This window comes from Mustelus asterias, chromosome 11 (assembly GCF_964213995.1).
Source record: "Mustelus asterias chromosome 11, sMusAst1.hap1.1, whole genome shotgun sequence".
Lineage (NCBI taxonomy): Eukaryota > Metazoa > Chordata > Chondrichthyes > Carcharhiniformes > Triakidae > Mustelus > Mustelus asterias.
Genome location: NC_135811.1, coordinates 61,438,561 through 61,458,877, shown reverse-complemented (window position 1 = coordinate 61,458,877; position 20,317 = coordinate 61,438,561). Strand labels below are relative to the sequence as shown.

The 20,317-nt window shown below is 45.3% G+C and overlaps 1 protein-coding gene across 1 annotated transcript in view; it reads left to right on the top strand.

Moving 5' to 3' along the window:
- Window positions 1-20,317, top strand: part of LOC144500834 (broad substrate specificity ATP-binding cassette transporter ABCG2-like) — a 107,739-nt gene that overhangs the window by 8,105 nt on the left and 79,317 nt on the right. Inside the window, exons 4-5 of the mRNA XM_078224311.1 lie at window positions 1,397-1,554; window positions 17,886-18,037. Of these exons, the coding sequence (XP_078080437.1) occupies window positions 1,397-1,554; window positions 17,886-18,037 (310 nt within the window). The remainder of the gene's footprint in view (window positions 1-1,396; window positions 1,555-17,885; window positions 18,038-20,317) is intronic.

Genomic DNA, 20,317 nt, shown 5'->3' with positions numbered 1-20,317 from the left:
CAAACCCCAAAAAGTGGTCCTTTTCTGTGCTGCTACTTGGTAGATGGAAAAATGGCAAACTGAGATTTGTAGATCCACAAGGCCATATGAATGGTTCCACCAGCTGGCAGGGGCAGTTGGTCATGTCACATGACTCCCACCTCTTCATTTTGGCTTTGATGAAGAGTGTGTAACCCTTTGTCTGGGTCCCTGAGATTGTTAATGTTCTAATCATTATACTTTAAAGGGAAGTTGCAGGGTCCTTTGTGCTGGCAGATTAATTGATTCCTGGCCTGGCTTGTGAATTGTAAATGACCTCTGTATAGTTCCCTTTGAATTTGGCCTCTGCAGCCCACAGGAGTTTGTTTGGTTCTCTTCAGAGATAACAAGGGCAAATTTCTTCTGTACTACAGTCACCAACAGACATAGCTTCAGCCATTTTAAAAGGTAGTTGTTCGATTTTAAAATTTTAGAAATTAGCAATGAGGATATATATATTTATAAAAATATGTAGTGCGAGGTCTTAGCTACCTGATATCCTTAACATACAGCAAGTGATCCAGAAGGCAAATGGAATGTTAGCATTTATTGCAAGGGGAATTGAGAAAGGATCTATTGTTACAGCTGTACACAGCCTTAGTGAGACAACATCTGATGAGCTTGTACAGTTTTGGTCTCCTTAAGAAATATTACATTAGAAACAGTTCAGAGAAAGCTCACTCAACTAATTACTGGGTGGAGGAGTTTGTCTTATGTGGAAAGGTTCAGCAAGTTGGACCTGTACCCATTGGAATTTAGAAGAATAAGAGGTGATCTTATTGAAACATCCTGAGGGAGCTTGACAAGGTGGATGCTGATAAACTAGGGGACACAGTTGAAAAATTAGAGGCCCCCCATTTAAGAGGGAGATTAGGAGAATATATTTATCTCTGAGGGTCATTAGTCTGTGGAAAATCCTTCTCCAGAGAGCAGTATAGGCTAGATCTTTGAATATATTCAAGACTGAGTCAGATAGATTTTTGACTGCCAAGGGAATCAAGGGTTATGGGGAAAAGACAGGAAAGTGGACTTGAGACCACACTCAGATTATCCATGATCTGAGTAAATAGCATAGCAAACATGAAGAATCTGAATATCTTATTCCTGCTCCTTGTTCTCATATTAACCTCTCCAGTTAGTCAAAGACTTTAGCCAAATTAGCATTTGTAACGCAGAGTTTCACGTGATGGGAATGCATAGTGGCAATTTCAGTATGGAAGTCACTTTATCCTACAAAAAAATCAAACTTGCCAAATTTACAAACCATTTAAATTGTGATTTTCTGCTTGAGCTATTTATTTGGTTAAATAAGCTAATGAGGCTTAAGATGATGACCTTTGTTAAATTGAGGTACGTTTAAGCTGCCTGGTGTTTTCAGGTTGGTACAGAATTGATTCGAGGTGTGTCTGGTGGGGAACGGAAAAGAACAAATATTGGTATGGAGCTCATAACGGATCCTCTGGTTTTGTTTCTGGACGAACCCACAACAGGTTTGGATTCCAGCACTGCAAAATCTGTACTGACATTATTAAAAAGGTATGAGTTTTATTATGATACTATAGTACACTCATTCCAGCAATTAATGAAAGACTTAAAGCACCAGAAACTATTGCCCCAAGTTTGCAAACTTCCATTGAAGTATTTAATTAGATAGGAAAATTGCATGTTGGAGGACACAGCACTGTTCGAAAGTTAGGAGCGCTGCCAACTGGGCATGCTATCTCCTGCTCCCAGTTATGTGTCAAGTGTTTCATAGAATCATAGAAACCCTACAGTGCAGAAAGAGGCCATTTGGCTCATCGAGTCTGCACCGATCACAACCCCACCCAGGCTCTATCCCCATATCCCTACATATTTACCTGCTAATCCCTCTAACCTACGCATCTCAGGACACTAAGGGGCAATTTTAGCATGGCCAATCAACCTAACCCGCACATCTTTAGACTGTGGGAGAAAACCGGAGCACCCGGAGGAAACCCACGCAGACATGAGGAGAATGTGCAAACTCCACACAGACAGTAACCCAAGCCGGGAATCGAATCCAGGTCCCTGGAGCTGTGAAGCAGCAGTGCTAACCACTGTGCTGCCGTGCCGCCCGAATTTTGATTAATTGATGCACCTTCTTGGGCCAATTAGAAATGATATGATCTTTACCATGTGTTGCTGAAACTGCTACTTTCCAAGTATCAGTTGAACCTGCGAATGACTCTGCTGATGTCACCCTAAGGTGGTCTCCCCCAACATCTACAATTTCTGCTGTCATGGTGATAAATGCATAATTGCATTTTCCATTCTGTTCACTATGTGCTGCGGCGGCCGTGACAAAATGGCGTTTTCCCCCCAGCTGCAATGGTGAGCTTTTGTGCTGTATTGCACACTTCTCAGCGAATTAAATATGCATGCACAAGAAACACGCCGAGCACTGGCGAGTGGTCTCAGATTCACCTGCCGCGTCATGAACTCAGCACTGCTGCCTCACCCAGGTACCATTTTTAAAGTGCACCCACAGGAGAATCCATCAAAGAAAGTCGTGCAATGTTGGTCTGAGGAATCGGATGATCCAAAGATGTGCGGGTTAGGTTGATTGGCCATGCTAAAAATTGCCCCTTAGTGTCCTGAGATGCGTAGGTTAGAGGGATTAGTGGGTAAAATATGTAGGGATATGGGAGTAGGGTCTGGGTAGGATTGTGGTCGGTGCAGACTCGATGGGCCGAATGGCCTCTTTCTGTACTGTAGGGTTTCTATGATTTCTATGATCTCCTACGGGGCTGCTTGGAGTCAGTGGACTGGTCAGTATTTAAAACCTCTGCGACCAGCCTGAACGAGTACGCCACTACAGTAACTGACTTCATTAGTAAGTGTGTAGAAGACTGTGCCAAAGAAGCAAATCCGTGTGTTCCCAGCCAGAGACCATGGATGAACAGGGATATCCACTGCTTGCTGAAGTCCAAGTCTGAGGCGTTTAAGTCAGACGACACTCACTTATACAAGAAAGCCAGATACGATCTAAGGAGATCCGTCAAAGATGCCAAAAGACAGTACCAGACCAAGCTAGAGTCCCAGGCGAGCCACACGGACCCCCACCGACTATGGCAAGGTCTGCAAAACATAACAGGCTACAAGATGAAGGTATGTAAAATCGCCAGCTCCAACGCACCCCTCCCTGATGAGCTCAGTGCATCCTACACCCATTTTGAGCAAGAGGTCAGCGAGAGCATGCCTTCCACCCTGGAAGCCCTGAATGAACGTGTATCTGGGGTCACCATTGCAGATGTCAGAGCAGCTTTCTCGAAGGTCAACCCACGGAAAGCGACTGGCCCGGATGAGGTACCCGGACGAGCACTCAGATCCTGCGCGTATCAGCTGGAGTATTCATCATTATGAAATGCTTCGAAAGGCTAGTCATGGCACAAATCAATTCCAGCCTCCCGGACTACCTGGATCCACTACAGTTTGCCTACCGCCACAACAGGTTCACAGCAGGCGCCATCTCCCTGGCCCTGCACTCAATCCTGGAACACCTAGATAACAAGGACATCTATGTCAGACTCCTATTTATTGACTACAGCTCAGCCTTCAACACCATTATTCTCATGAAACTCATCTCCAAATTCCATGGCTGGGCCTCGGCACCTCCCTCTGCAACTGGATCCTGAACTTCCTAACTCACAGACCACAATCACTAAGGATAGGCAACAACACCTCCTCCACGATTATCCTCAACACCGGTGCCCCACAAGCCTGTGTTCTCAGCCCTCCACTATACTACTTATGCACCTGTGTGACCAAATTCCCCTCCAATTCGATTTTCAGGTTTGAGTTTCATAGGAATAATGGTGTTGAAGGCTGAGTTGTAGTCAATAAATAAGAGTCTGACATAGGTGTCACAAGTGTAAAGGAGAACATGCCCCTGTCTACATCAACGGGGACGAAGTAGAAAGGGTCAAGAGCTTCAAGTTTTTAGGTGTCCAGATTACGAACAACCTGTCCTGGTCCCCATGCTGACACTATAGTTCAGAAAGCCCTCCAATGCCTCTACTTTCTTAGAAGACTAAGGAAATTTGGCATGTCAGCTATGACTCTCACCAACTTTTACAGATGCACCATAGAAAGCATTCTTTCTGGTTGTATCACAGCTTGGTATGGCTCCTGCTCTGCCCAAGACCGCAAGCAACTACAAAAGGTCGTGACTGTAGCCCAATCCATCACGCGAACCAGCTTCCCATCTATTGACTCTGTCTACACTTCCCGCTGCCTCGGCAAAGCAGCCAGCATAATTAAGGACCCCGCGCACCCCAGACACTCTCTCTTCTACCTTCTTCCATCGGAAAAAACATACAAAAGTCAGGTCAAATACCAACCGACTCAAGAACAGCTTCTTCCCTGCTGCTGTCAGACTTTTGAATGGACTTACCTTGCATTAAGTTGATCTTTCTCTGCACCCTAGCTATGACTGTAACACTACATTCTGCACTCTCTCGTTTCTTTCTCTATAAATGGCCTGCTTTGTCTGTATCGCGAGCAAGAAACAAAACTTTTCACTATGTTAATACATGTGACAATAATAAATCAAATCAAACCAAAGCGTATGAATATATCACTCTTATGCAGCACAGGACAACTGGCCAGCAGCGAGATGGCTCCAGAAACTAAGAGGATTGCTGCCCTGAGGTTCAGCAATGCCACCCTCAACCACCTTCTCAATGCAATTGAGGCTTTCCGCAATGTCCTTTATCCCCATTCTCGCCACGGGTCCACCAACCCAACCACTCTGGGCAAAGATAAGGAAACCAAAGCCTTGACAAGAGAAATAGAGAACATGATATTTCAAAAAGAGAGAGCACATGAGGCATGTGAGTTGAATTTTTGAATTTTTCAGGTAAGAACCAAACCTATACAATGAATTGACAGGAGAAATTAGGAAGAAAAATAAGACTGATAAAGGAGAAAAGATGAGAATAGAATCTCATAAAAGGGAATCCAAAATCTTTCAACCAGAATATAAATAGTGTATGGGTCGTGTCATGGTCCCCATGAAACCGACAAACCCAAAGAACCTAATTTACCGAATGAACCTACTGAAAAAACGAATGGAAAGGATGCATTTTTATAACTTACTTCCAACAAACAAACCAAAATCAACATAATTTAAACAAGCAATTTACGGTCAATCTAAATTATAACATATACATTAACAAACAGCTACAACAAAGATAGATCTCATTGTAAGGCACCAATTTCAGCCAGAGCCGTTCAAAGCTCTGAACTTCCTCAGGTTGAATTCCACCTCCTTTGAGGATTTAACTACTAGTTCTCATCAACAGCAGTTCCAAATAAACCCAAGTTCTAGGGGGACAATCTTTACCATAATGAAAAATATGGCATGAATTCACCATCTTCATCTGAACCTCAGTAACAACCCTGAGCACAATATGGCCAAGTCTGGGCAGACAGTTCTGTTAAGTTACAGAAACAGCTGCAGCAAACTTATATTTGTCCAATGCCAGTTCCTGGATCCAGATTTTGTTAGCTTTAGCTTGCTTGCACTACACCATTAGTATCTGAGCTCAGATAGCTCTATGACTTCTTAATCTGGTTTCAACCTGCTTAAGTTTCCCCAGCTACCTGAATTTTTTGATTCAGTTTCACATAACCATAAAAAGGTTACAGCAAAGAAAGTGGCCATTCAGCCCATTATGTCTGTGTCGGCCAATCAAGAGAGAAAAAAAGAAACTAGCCACTCCTTTTAATCCCACTTTCTAATAACTGGTCTAGCCTTGCAGGTTACAGCACTTAAGGCACAGATCCAGGTACCTTTTAAATGAGCTGAGTGTTACTGCCTCAGCCATCGATTCAAGCAGTGAATTCCAGATGTCCACCCCCTTTGGGTGAAAAGTTTTTTCTTCATTTTCTTCTAATCCTTCCACCAGTCACCTCAAATCTATGCCTGCTGGTAATGGACCCCTCAGCTAGGGGAAACAGGTTTTTACTCTCTACCCTATCAAGACCCCTCATAATTTTATATGCTTCAGTAAGGTGACCCCTTTATTTTAAGGAAAACACCCCTAACTTATCCAATCTTTCTTCAATTGCAAGTTTCAAGCCATGGTAACATTCTTGTAAATCTCCTTTGTACTCCCTGCAGAGCAATTATTTCCTTCATGTAATGTGGTGAGCAGAATTGCACACGAAATTCCTGCTGTGTCCTAATCAATGTTTTGTATGGTTCCAGCGTTACATCCCTGCTTTTGTATTCAATACTATGTCCAATAAAGGCAAAACATTTCATATGTTTCTTCACCTTATCCAGTTGTTTGGTAAACTGTGGATATGCATCCCAAGACCTCTCATTTCCTCTACACCTCTGATTATTCTCCTGTTCACGGTATATTCCCTGTCTTTGTTTTCTCTCCCCAAATGCAGTGCCTCACATTTTTCAATTGAATTCCATTTGCCATCTTTTTGCCTACTCAACCGAAACATTGAGATCATTCTGGATACAACAGCAATCCTCTTCACTATAAACTATATGAACAATTTTTGTGTCAACTGCAAATTTCCCAATCATGCCTCCCTAAGCCCAAATCATTAATTTATTCAACAAACAGAAAGGGCCCCAACATGGCCCTGTGGAATGCCACTGGAAACTGCTTTCCATTTGGAAAAACATCCATCGCTCATTACTCTTTGTTTTCTGTAACTGAACCAATTTTGGTCAAACTGACCACTCTCTGTTGTATCCCACAAGCTTTCATTTTTTTCACCAGTCTGTCATGTGGGACCTTGTCAAATCCATGTAGGCAACATCCACTGCACTGCTCTTGTCAATCTTGCTTGTTACTTCCTCAAATGATTCTATTAGTAAGATACAATACTCTCCTAGAAAACCATGTTGACTGTCCTTAATTGGTCTATGCCTTTCTAAGTGACAGTTTACCCTATCTCAGAATTTTTGCAATAAGTTTCCACCACCAAAGTCAGACTGACCAGCCTATAGTTTTCTGGCCTATCCCTCACACCAATTTTAAGTAATGGTACGATGTTTACAGATCTCCAATTCTCTGGTATCTCACCTGTATCTAGTGAGGACTGGAAAATGATCCACAGAGGATCTACAATTTCTTTTTTGGGCTTACTTTAACAGCCTGGGATACAAACTATTTGGCCCTGGTGATGTATCCACCTTCAAGGATGTCAGTCCCTCCAGTACTTCCTCTCTCACTGTGCTTATTGCATCAAAGATCTCACACTCTTCTAACCAGAATGTCTGATTATCCCTCTCTTTGGTGAAGACAGGGACAAAGTACTCATTGAGAACCTTGCCCAGATTCCTTTTTACACATTTCCTCTTCTAACTCCCTTCCATTATTTGGGGATTTATAGTACACTCCTAGCAGTATGGCTGTCCCCTTTTATGACTGAACTCAACCCATATGGTGTCATTTGATCCCTCATTGATCCAACTTTTCCCCGAACTAGTCCCTGTACCTTCCCCCCAACACCAGCTTTCCAGCCACATACTCAACTCTCCTATTTCTACGCTCAAGCATGTGGGACTGGGAGTAATCCTGAGGTTGTTGCTTTGAAGGTCTTGCTTTTCAATCTCACTTCCTAGTCATTGGTACCAATGCAGACCATGATCTGTGGCTGTTCACTCTTCCTCAGAAGAATGTCCTTCAGCTGCTACTTAAGATCCTTGACCCTGGCACCACGGAGGTGTGACGAAAATGTGAAATAGTGTTTTTTTATGTTTCAGGAGAATGTTTTAAAGTTCAGCTTTTTCCTACAGGTAGTTAGTATGTCTGAAAGGAATACAGCTCAGATGCTGGGAGAACGATTACTCAATTCAGCCTTTCAAATGGTTATGTTGAGTAGAGTTAATGGACTTTTGTTTACTTAAGTTCCCCTGGGAATTCCAATTAGAGTGTTTGACAAAGTCATGTGATATTGGGTTTATGTGTAGTGCTGGATCTGTAGCAAAAAGAGAAACAGGCTTTTGCAGAAAGGAGTTGGCTGTTCTGGTTGAAGTTAGGAGAGTTTTGCATGCTTCTGAAATCTCTATATCTCGCAAAACCCCAAGGCTGCCTACGATCAACAAATATATTTATGATTACTAACTATATTTAAAGTGGGTTTTAAGTCTGTAAGAAGAATGTTGCTTTTTTTGGAACTGAAATAGTGATGTTAGAAATTAGAGTTGTTTCTTTTCATGTTTAAATATTACTCAACTGTTAAGAATTATACTGCTTCATTTTGTTAGAGTTATACTTAAACTGTACCATGAATAAAGCTTGTTTTGATAAAAGATCTCTAATTTGTCAATGGAGTTACTCCTCAAGCAAAGCACCCTTTCCTCACATTTGTGCCAAAATAGAAAAATTGTTGAGGTCTAGTCTGGCTTCATAATATACATAGAAACCCTACAGGGCAGAAACAGGCCATTCGGCCCATCAAGTCTGCACCGACCACAATCCCACAATACCTTGGGGTTCTGGTCTGGGACCCTAACAGAGGCAACATACCATCCTGGAGTCATGTCTATCGCCACGGTGATGCCTGTTTTTCTAACAAATGAATCTCCTAACACTAATACTCTTTCCCTCCTATTTCTCCCTGTACAGTTGAGTTGCCTATAGTGGCTCTGACTGCACTCCTCTGAGGAACCATCGCCCTCACCATCATCCAAAACTAGAAAACCCATTCACGAGCAGGACCTTAGAGGGCTCCTGCACTACCTGCCTGGTTCTCTTGGACTCTTCTCTGGAACCTTCAACATGTCATTGATGAAGACGAACATCTCGCCAAGGCCATCCCCACACCCCCACTTCTTGCCTTCAAACAACCGCACAACCTCAAACAGACTATTGTCCGCAGCAAACTACCCAGCCTTCAGGAGAACAGTGACCACGACACCACACAACCCTGCCACAGCAACCTCTGCAAGACGTGCCGGATCATTGACACGGATGCCATCATCTCACGTGAGAACGCCATCCACCAGGTACACGGTACATACTCTTGCAACTCGGCCAATGTTGTCTACCTGATACACTGCAGGAAAGGATGTCCTGAGGCATGGCACATTGGGGAGACAATGCAGACGCTACGACAATGGATGAATGAACACCGCTCGACAATCACCAGGCAAGAGTGTTCTTTTCCTGTTGGGGAACACTTCAGCGTTCACGGGCATTCGGCCTCTGATCTTCGGGTGAGCGTTCTCCAAGGCAGCCTTCACGACACACGACAGCGCAGAGTCGCTGAGCAGAGACTGATAGCCAAGTTCCGCACACATGAGGACGGCCTCAACCAGGATATTGGGTTCATGTCACACTATCTGTAACCCCCACGACTTGCCTGGGCTTGCAAAATCTCACAAACTGTCTTGTCTGGAGACAATACACATCTCTTTAACCTGTGCTTAACGCTCTCTCCACTCACATTGTCTGTACCTTTAAGACTTGATTACCTGTAAAGACTCGCATTCCAATCATTATTTTGTAAATTGAGCTTGTGTTTTTATATACCCTGTTTGTGAACAGAACTCCCACTCACCTGACAAAGGAGCAGCGCTCCGAAAGCTAGTGGCTTTTGCTACCAAATAAACCTGTTGGACTTTAACCTGGTGTTGTGAGACTTCTTACTGTGTTTACCCCAGTCCAACACTGGCATCTCCGCATCATTCTACAAAGCCCACAGGGAGATCTATCAATGATCCCTTGTCGCCTCCATGGCCATCATAATATCTCTCCCCCTTTAGGACCGTGGCTCCCTTAACACCCCTACGGTGAGAAGGTCCTTTCCGTGCTGCTTGGCGGTTGATCTGAGGTCTGTTGAAGGTGGGGTGGGTCAGGTGGCGTAAACTGAGCAGGGGACCTTCATTTCTGGGTTACCGGTGTGGACTCCTCCTCAGAATCATAGAAACCCTACAGTGCAGAAGGAGGCCATTCGGCCCATCGAGTCCGCACCGACCACAATCCCACCCAGGCCCTACCCCCACATATTCACCCGCTAATCCCTCTAACCTACGCATCTCAGGACTCTAAGGGGCAATTTTTAACCTGGCCAATCAACCTAACCCACACATCTTTGGACTGTGGGAGGAAACCGGAGCACCCGGAGGAAACCCACGCAGACACGAGGAGAATGTGCAAACTCCACACAGACAGTGAACCGAGCCGGGAGTCGAACCCGGGACCCTGGAGCTGTGAAGCAGCAGTGCTAACCACTATGCTACCGTGCCGCTCAGCTTCTGTTTCAGCCTGGAAGCCCACTCCTTCAGACTTGATCTTTGAGTCCATACCTTCAGTATTCAGAGGGGCTAATGCAGAGTCAGTTTTGGGTTGAGGGAACAGACAGCTGCACCATGGAAGCAGACCTCAGTGCCCAATGGGATGTGGAAGCTCTCACAGCAAACCTGCAATCTGTGCTCTAGTAGATGACGAGGAGTGTTGATGTGTTGTTATCCCTTGGGAATGTGAAAGCTATTGAATAGCTGGATTTAATGACCTCTTAATGTGGAAAAGGCCCTGTATTAGTCTCCTGCCAACAGGAGATTTTCCCCCAGTTATATCGAAGGGCCAAAGAGGCTGATGCGGGATTCACAGCTGCCAATGCTGGTATGTTAATTAGTCTCATTAATGAACCAATTAACCCATTATCCCTGAGTTCACTGTAGTCTAGTAGTGGCTCAGGGATTAAAGGGAGCCAAACAACTTTGCTGTGCCTCAAGAAGCTGCCCAGTAAACCCTATTGTGTTTGCATTGGCCTTCCAGGAGTCTCCCTCATTATCAAACCTCCATCCTACCCTCACTCACCTTTGGCCAGGGTTCTGTTGGCAAACCTGGGCTTCTGGTGGGTGCATTGTCAGCAGCTACCTCTGCTTCTGGTGGTGCTAGCAAGCAAGAAAGAAATACCAGCCTCAGATTGGCCAGCAGCTCTCAGCGTGAAGAACTTCTGCTGCTGGGCTCCAGAATTCTGGTTGAGAGCTAACAATGGTTACTGAAGGCCTGAAGGGTGTTTAATACAGTTGGGCCTCCCCTCTGGAACTGATAGGGGTTCCCAACTGATGGGCCCTATTGGGCCAGCTAAATCTGACCTGGTGTTCGCCTTTGTTGAGTTATTTAGGCCAAGGGATATTGTCATAGATAGTCTAAAATAGATGTACTGGTGGGTCCATGTTGGGAGTGGGGAAGTTCATTTTAACTGAATGGACCCACGATGTGGCTCCACACATTCCATCCATGTTGGGGGGGAGGGGGGTACTCTGGGCCCACTCACTCCCAGTGAATAACTACGTGGCACAGAGAATCAGGGGTCAGGCAGAAAGGTGAAATTGATATCTGTCTGTCAGAGGACTTTAGCTGACACTATAGTTAAGAAAGCCCACCAATGCCTCTACTTTCTCAGGAAGCTGAGGAAATTTGGTATGTTCGCTATGACTGTTACCAACTTTTACAGATGAACCATAGAAAGCATTCTTTTTGGTTATATCATAGCTTGGTATGGCTCCTGAACTGTCCAAGACCGCAAGAAACTACAAAGAATCGTAGTCCATCACACAAACCAGCCTCCCACCCATTGATTCTGTTTACACTTCCCGCTGCCTCGGAAAAGCAACCAGCATAATCAAGGACCCCACGCACCCCGGATGTACTCTCTTCCTCCTTCTTCCGTTGGAAGAATGTCTGAGGCCACGTACCAACTGACTCAAGAACAGCTTCTTCCCGGCTGCCATCAGACTCTTGAATGGACTTATCTCGCATTAAGTTGATCTTTCTCCACACCCTAGCTATGACTGTAACACTACATTCTGCACCCTCTACTTTCCTTCTCTATGTTAAGATATGCTTTGGGGAGGCGAGGGGGTCATGGAGATTAAAGTGATCTGGCCACTTCAGAATTTGCACAGCTGACAGGCAGGAAAGCAGATATTGATTACAGGGCTGCCTGAAATCACCAGGGATGATTTTCAGGTCTGTCATGGCTAGAAGGGCTAGTCCAGCCACATCACCCCCATCCCGGCAGAGAGTGGCAAGGTCAACACCTTGTCCCCAGCCCAAGCCCATCACCTTGCCCCCAGCCCAAGCCCATCCAACCCCCAGGACCCTTGAGGGACTAACCTCTGCAATCTGGCTACTGGACCTACTTCCTTGGGACTCCAGGAGCCAGGCCAGTGTGTCAATGCCAGGGGGCAGTGCCTGAAAGGGGGCTGAATATGGGAACTGAGGAGAGGAGAGCTGAGTGCGTTGTTTGAGAAAGAAGGAGGTTGGGGGGTCGCTTCGGGTCATCCTCATGCCTGTGTGTGGGCGGATGGTGGGGGGGGGGAGGTGGATGGTGGGGGGGGGAGGTAGATGCCCCTCTTTAATGAGGGGTTGTTGGTGCTCCCCTGGTCAATGGTTGGGTGCACCCATTTAATTTTTTTGAGCGGATGGGGTCCTGTCTCCGAGCGCAGAAATCGGGCCGCCCTTAAAAACGGTGACCCGGCCTCGGAATAGTGAGGCTGACTGGCGGGTTGCTCGAAGTGCCACCTAACAGACGCTGCAAACGCCAGAGGGAAAGACTCCTGGTTTCGGGCCGACGTGGGTACTTAGTCTGAAAATGAAGAATCATGGCCTTGTGGTCTTCCCTACTCCTCATCCTGCCCACTCCTCATCCTGCCCACTCCTCATCTTCCCCACTCCTCATCTTCCCCACTCCTCATCTTCCTTTTCCCAAAGAGGCCTTGGATTCCAGGAAGTTGTGATTGCGCCCTTATAATTGTCAGTTTGTGGAGGACGCACCATACGATCACAAACATGGAGACCCTCTTGGGAATGTACTGCGGAGATTGCCCCAACCCCCTGAGCTGCCTCAGTAACAAATCCTGGCTGATGGTTTATTCCATGGTTTTATATTTGACTCCATAGCTCTCAGTTAAGGCCTTCTGAGCTCACATGCTAGGATGGTGGAATTGGATCATGGACCATTTGTAATCGGGGTATCCGAACCATCTGTTTTCTATCTTGATAGTAAGATGTTGAAGGATTATGGATATTTCCATAATAGTGGGCATTCATTGAGATGAATGTCATAGAATCATAGAAACCCTACAGTGCAGAAGGAGGCCATTCGGCCCATCGAGTCCGCACCGACCACAATCCCACCCAGGCCCTACCCCCACATATTTTACCCGCTAATCCCTCGAACCTACACATCCCAGGACGCTAAGGGGCAATTTTTTAACCTGGCCAATCAACCTAACCCACACATCTTTGGACTGTGGGAGGAAACCGGAGCACCCGGAGGAAACCCACGCAGACACGGGGAGAATGTGCAAACTCCACACAGACAGTGACCCGAGCCGGGAATCGAACCCGGGACCCTGGAGCTGTGAAGCAGCAGTGCTAACCACTGTGCTACCGTGCCGCCCCTATAAAAATGCGACTCTTCCAAGGAGTGGCCTCCTTCTCCTCCCTTCTAACAAGGTTCCTTGCCCAGTCTGTGCTTCCTCTGCCGCTCCTATTCATGCTGCAGGGTAAACTTCACTCCTCCCATATTTCTGCTAGGCTCTGTATTCTCTACTTTTGAGCAGTCAGCAGGAAATTTCAAACACTTCCAGCAACTCACCACAATGTTTCCACCAACTTTGAGCAAAAGTGGCCCCTTAAATAGCTCCTGAACAGGACCATTCTTGTATGGTTAAACTTGTTCATTTAGGGGTGAATAAGGAAGGTTCTGCCTGCGTTTTTGGGCCAATTTTTGGACTTAAGGACTGCATCAACTCATTGGTATCTCTGATGTCATGATCTTCCTTTTACAAACTCGGCTGGCACAAACAGGGTGGATTTGCTTCCATCACTCCGATTGCATAATGCTGTGCAGGGAGCTGTGCCTCTCATACATCTATGATGGAACCATATCTGCATAGCACATTAGTCGTGTAGACAGTTGAATTTTGCACCCTAAATGTCACTTTTCTTTTTTCTACTTTTAGATTAGAAATGCACTCACTGGGAAGTTAAAATGCTAAATTTTAACCAAAGTACCTAATTTTTCTTGTAAATATTCATATTGTTTAGACCAGAAGATATAGGAGCAGAATTAGGCCATTTGGCCCATCGAAACTGCTCTGCCATTCAATCATGGCTGATATAATAAAAAATAGGAGCAGGAGTAGGCCATCTAGCCCCTCGAGCCTGCCCCGCCATTCAATAAGATCATGGCTGATCTGACGTGGATCAGTACCACTTACCCGCCTGATCCCCATAACCCTTAATTCCCTTACCGATCAGGAATCCATCCATCCGCGCTTTAAACATATTCAGCGAGGTAGCCTCCACCACCTCAGTGGGCAGAGAATTCCAGAGATTCACCACCCTCTGGGAGAAGAAGTTCCTCCTCAACTCTGTCTTAAACCGACCCCCCTTTATTTTGAGGCTGTGTCCTCTAGTTTTAACTTCCTTACTAAGTGGAAAGAATCTCTCCGCCTCCACCCTATCCAGCCCCCGCATTATCTTATAAGTCTCCATAAGATCCCCCCTCATCCTTCTAAACTCCAACGAGTACAAACCCAATCTCCTCATCCTCTCCTCATAATCCAAACCCCTCATCTCCGGTATCAACCTGGTGAACCTTCTCTGCACTCCCTCCAATGCCAATATATCCTTCCTCATATAAGGGGACCAATACTGCACACAGTATTCCAGCTGCGGCCTCACCAATGCCCTGTACAGGTGCATCAAGACATCCCTGCTTTTATATTCTATCCCCCTCGCGATATAGGCCAACATCCCATTTGCCTTCTTGATCACCTGTTGTACCTGCAGACTGGGCTTTTGCGTCTCATGCACAAGGACCCCCAGGTCCCTTTGCACGGTAGCATGTTTTAATTTGTTTCCATTGAGATAGTAATCCCATTTGTTATTATTTCCTCCAAAGTGTATAACCTCGCATTTCTCAACGTTATACTCCATTTGCCATATCCTCGCCCATTCACTCAGCCTGTCCAAATCTCTCTGCAGATCTTCTCCGTCCTCCACACGATTCACTTTTCCACTTATCTTTGTGTCGTCTGCAAACTTCGTTACCCTACACTCCGTCCCCTCCTCCAGATCATCTATATATATGGTAAATAGTTGCGGCCCGAGTACCGATCCCTGCGGCACGCCACTAGTTACCTTCCTCCAACCGGAAAAACACCCATTTATTCCGACTCTTTGCTTCCTGTCGGATAGCCAGTCCCCAATCCACTTTAACACACTACCCCCAACTCCGTGTGCCCTAATCTTCTTCAGCAGCCTTTTATGGGGCACCTTATCAAACGCCTTTTGGAAATCCAAAAACACCCATCCACCGGTTCTCCTCCATCTTCATAAAAATCCAACATGTTCGTCAAGCACGACTTTCCCCTCATGAATCCATGCTGCGTCTGATTGATCGAACCATTTCTATCCAGATGCCCTGCTATCTCCTCTTTAATAATGGATTCCAGCATTTTCCCTACTACAGACGTTAAGCTGACCGGCCTATAGTTACCCGCCTTTTGTCTCCTTCCTTTTTTAAACAGCGGCGTAACATTAGCCGTTTTCCAATCAACCGGCACTACCCCAGAATGCAACGAGTTTTGATAAATAATCACTAACGCATCCACTATTACCTCTGACATTTCTTTCAATACCCTGGGATGCATTCGATCCGGACCCGGGGACTTGTCCACCTTCAGTCCCATTAGTCTACCCAGCACTGCCTCTCTGGTAACATTAATTGTATTAAGTATTTCTCCTGCTGCCAACCCTCTATCGTTAATATTTGGCAAACTATTTGTGTCCTCCACCGTGAAGACCGACACAAAAAACTTATTTAAAGACTCAGCCATATCCTCATTTCCCACTATTAACTCCCCCTCTCGTCCTCCAAGGGTCCAACATTCACTCTAGCCACTCTATTCCTTTTTATATATTTATAAAAACTTTTACTATCATTTTTTATATTAATTGCTAGCCTAGCTTCATAGTCTATCCTTCCTTTCTTTATCGCTTTCTTAGTCTCTCTTTGTTGTTTCTTAAATTTTTCCCAATCACTTGTTTCTCCACTATTTTTGGCCACTCTGTACGCAGCTGTTTTTATTTTAATACTCTCCTTTATTTCCTTCGTTATCCACGGCTGGTTCTCCCTTTTCTTACAATCCTTGATTCCTACAATATGATTCTCATCCCCATTCTCCTGCCTTCTCCCTGTAACCCTTGATCCCCTTATTAATCATGAACCTATCTATTTCTGTCTTAAAGACACTCAATGGCCTGGCCTCCTCAGCCCTCTGTGGCAATGAGTTCCACAGATTCACCACCCTCTGGCTGAAAAAATTCCTCCTCATCTCAGTTTTAAAGGAGCGCTCCTTCGCTCTCAGGTTGTGCTCTCAAGTTCTAGTCATTCCCACTAGTGGAAACATCCTCTCCACGTCCACTCTATCTAGGCCTTTCAATATTCTGTAAGTTTCAATTTGATCCCCCCCATCATCCTTCTAAACTCCATCGAGTATAGACCTAGACTCCTCAACCGCTCCTCATATGACAAACCCTTCATTCCTGGGATCATACTTGTGAACCTTCTTCCAAGGCTAGCACATCCTTCCTTAGGTATGGGGCCCAAAACTGCTCACAATATTCCAAATGGGGTTTGACCAGAGCCTTATACAGCCTCAGCAGTATATCCCTGCTCTTGTATTCTAGCCCTCTAGAAATGAATACTAACACTGAATTTGCCTCCCCTAACTGCCAACTGAATCTGCATGTTAACCTTAAGAGGGTCCTGAACCAAGATTCCCAAGTCCCTTTGTGAATCAGATTTCCGAAGCCTTTCCCTATTTAGAAAATAGTCTACACCTCTTTCTTCCTACTAAAGTGCATAACCTCACTCTTTCCCACATTGTATTCCAAGAAGCTTGCACTTGGACTCTCTTAGAAATGTACCATCAATTTTGAGCAATCAAATTTTGGATTCATCTTTTATTATCAGTATGCTACTTGCCATGTAGCTTTTTACCTGTGCTTTTTACCAATAAGCATGTTCAGATCATTTCAGTGGCACTACCTGATGTAGACTTTCAATAGGTCCAGGCAGCGGGCGATCGATGGGGCCGTCCATCCCGATTGTCTGCCCCTCTACCGCGGCTACATTCGCGGCCAGGTGTCTCTGGAGAGGGAGCATGCGGTGTCCACGGGCACGGTTGACGCCTTCTGCGACCGCTGGGCGCCGCAGGGGCTGGGGTGTATTATCGACCCCGATAATCACCTTTTGGTTTGACGTTTTAAGTTTCCTTTCGACTTTGTTTTTGGTTCGGGCTGTTCCCCCCTTCCTTTTGGGGAGCCGCCCCTTTTACTTTGTCCCTAAGTTAATTTGAGTTAGTTTATTACGTTGGTACCTTAAAAGAGCTACCTGATGTAGACTTAGCTGGGAGGGGAAAGCAAAAATGCTTAACTCGTATTCCATATCAATTGAAGAAAACCTCCAATTAATGCCAATCTGTTGTTTCCCCTTGTTTATTCAGATGTTAATTCAGAGGCCTAGATGTTCCCAGTACTGATAACGAGAAACCTTGTGCAGAAGCAGTACATATACCTGTGATAAATTTTGATGATAGGTGAAATTCCTTATCACTGTTTAATATTCAGAAAGTATTCACAGGAATTTCCTGTGAAGGTCTCTTCATTAGATGCCTACCTTTAAGTTTAAAATTGTGAAAACTCTGGACAGATGTGTAAACAGATTTTTTGGTTATCTTCCACCAAAGTTAAACTAGTCAATTAGGAGACCCTGCAGAAATTCCTGGCAAAGATCTGAAGTATATTCTCAGCATATTTTACAAATTCTTATTTTTCTCATCCTAGACTTTCAAGATGTGGCAGAACAATTATATTTTCAATACACCAGCCTCAATACTTTATATTTAAGCTTTTTGACAGCCTGACACTCCTGGTGAATGGAAGAATGGTGTATCATGGTCCATCCAAAACAGCATTGCAATACTTTTCATTTATTGGTGAGAGACACTTTGGTAGATGTTAATTATGTAAATTGTGGTTAAATATATACAGGTGGGTGCAATCATTGGACGGTTACTTATGTACATATAAAGAGACACTTATTGGTACTGGTGAAGGATTGAGTTAGGAGTTATACATTTGTAATGTGAATTTTGTGTTTAAATCTAAAGCTGAGTAAAAATTGACTTCTGGTCTCCTTCACCAACTAGCTGTCAGAGATTGTCTATAGAAGTTGCAATTCCACTTCTGAGTATTGACAAGAGATATGTCAGGCACAGAAAACTAGGAGCAGTGTCCTTGCACCTTCTTTGTGCTAATCCTGAACATTCCTTGGGAGCAGAAGATGCTTATATTTGGAAGACTTGCATTTATAACAAGATTTTTCATTTCAACTGTCAATGAACAGTAAGGTCCCACTAACGCTATTTGGCTGAACAGTTTGCAATATTGGCTGAGAGATAAATTTTAATCACAAGAGCAAGTGAACTGCCTACGCTTCTCTGAACCCTGCTAAATGACATTTTATATCCACCTGAACTGACAAACAGGGCCTTGCCTTAATTTCTCGTCTGAAAGTTAGTATTTCTAGGAATGATCCTCAAATTTGCTCTGAAGTGGCAACCTGTATTTAAGTACCGAGACAGGGCAGCACAGTAACAACAGTGGTTAGCACTGTTTCCTCATAGCACCAGGGACCTGGGTTCAGTTCCAGCCTTGTGTCTTCTTGGGTGCTCCAGTTTCCTCGCACAGTAGATGTGCAGATTTACGGGGTGAGGGGAGGGCCTGGGTGGGATGCAGATTTGATGGGCCGAAAGGTCTCTTTCTGAATTATAGGGATTCTATGGTGATATGTGGAATGGGGCATTAAACCTACACCTATCTGACTCAGTTGTCAATTGGCAGCATTCTTTGGGTAGTGCTTTTCTAAATTCTAAAGCATTATAAAAATTTATTCCTCAGCTTCAAGTCACTTTATACATAGGGGATATAATTTCTGAATATCCATCCCAAATGAATCCTTCACATTGCATCGAGTGGCCAAATGGCCTCCTTCCCCTGAACTATTCATGAGCAGGAAGCATTCCACTCATGTCAATATTCAGATTGCTTGTTACCGTTGTTATTTGGACACGGAGGTAGATGACAAGTATCCCGACAATATCCATGAGTCCCTTATGTCCCACCAGGTAATGGTTACTAACTTTGAGTGGAATTTTCCCAAAAAATGCCAATGTGTCAGTTTTTGACTGAAAACTGGTGTGTTTCACTCCAGAAACTCAGTCAGGTTTTCACTCCATTCTGACACTCAGATAAAGGTAGTGGTTTGCTTTAGGGGCCTGATAGGTCCGGCAAGCCTGGCTCCACAGAGATTGGGGCACCATTTTTAAAGGGTACCTCGATCTCAAAGTACAATTAAAGGACCCCCTCCTCAAAACTGCCACCAGACATCAGGACCCTGGCAGACAAGGGAACACTCTGAACACAGAGGGTCAGCTCAGAGGATTAGGCTGGAAATGTGACCTTGGAGACAGTGGCAGTGAGTGTCCGCGCACCGGCAGGGTGGACTGGCACCCAGTGCTGAAAAAAGAACGACCTTCTTCAGGCAGCAAAGGTGAGTGTCCTTCCCGTCCTGGCATCAGTCCTGTCTTTTGTGCCTGGAATGTCCACGTTGATCTGCTCCCTGACTCCCCATGGCCTTCCAGCACCTGACTCCCTAGCGCCTGCGTCCAATCCCTCTGGCACCAACTTGCCTGCCTGCCAAGGCACAGTACCAAAAGTCGCCACCCAGCTTCCCCCATCCCTGACATCCCATGCCCTTCCATCCATCAGGCTTTGAATCCCCCCTCCCTCTTCTATCCCCACAGGAGAAGATGGAGTGGCACATTTCCACTCCATCTGACGAAGGAGCAGCGCTCCGAAAGCTAATGGTATTTGCTACCAAATAAACCTGTTGGACTTTAACCTGGTGTTGTTAAAACTCTTACTGTGTTCACCCCAGTCCAACGCCGGCATCTCCACAGTAGGAAATCATCGCCATGGGTTGCAAGGTCCAAGGCATGATCGAATTGCTAGGACCATGGCTGAGAGCCCCAGAGCATGCTCCAGACACAGAGAGCCATGGCTGTGGACTTCGACAGCTTGGCCCAGTCACAGCAGGCCATTGCTGAGGGGCTCCAGAGCTTGGCCCAGTCACAGCAGGCCATCGGTGAGTGGCTCCAAAGCTTGGCCCAGTCACAGCAGGCCACCGTTGAGTGGCTCCAGAGCTTGGCCTGGGA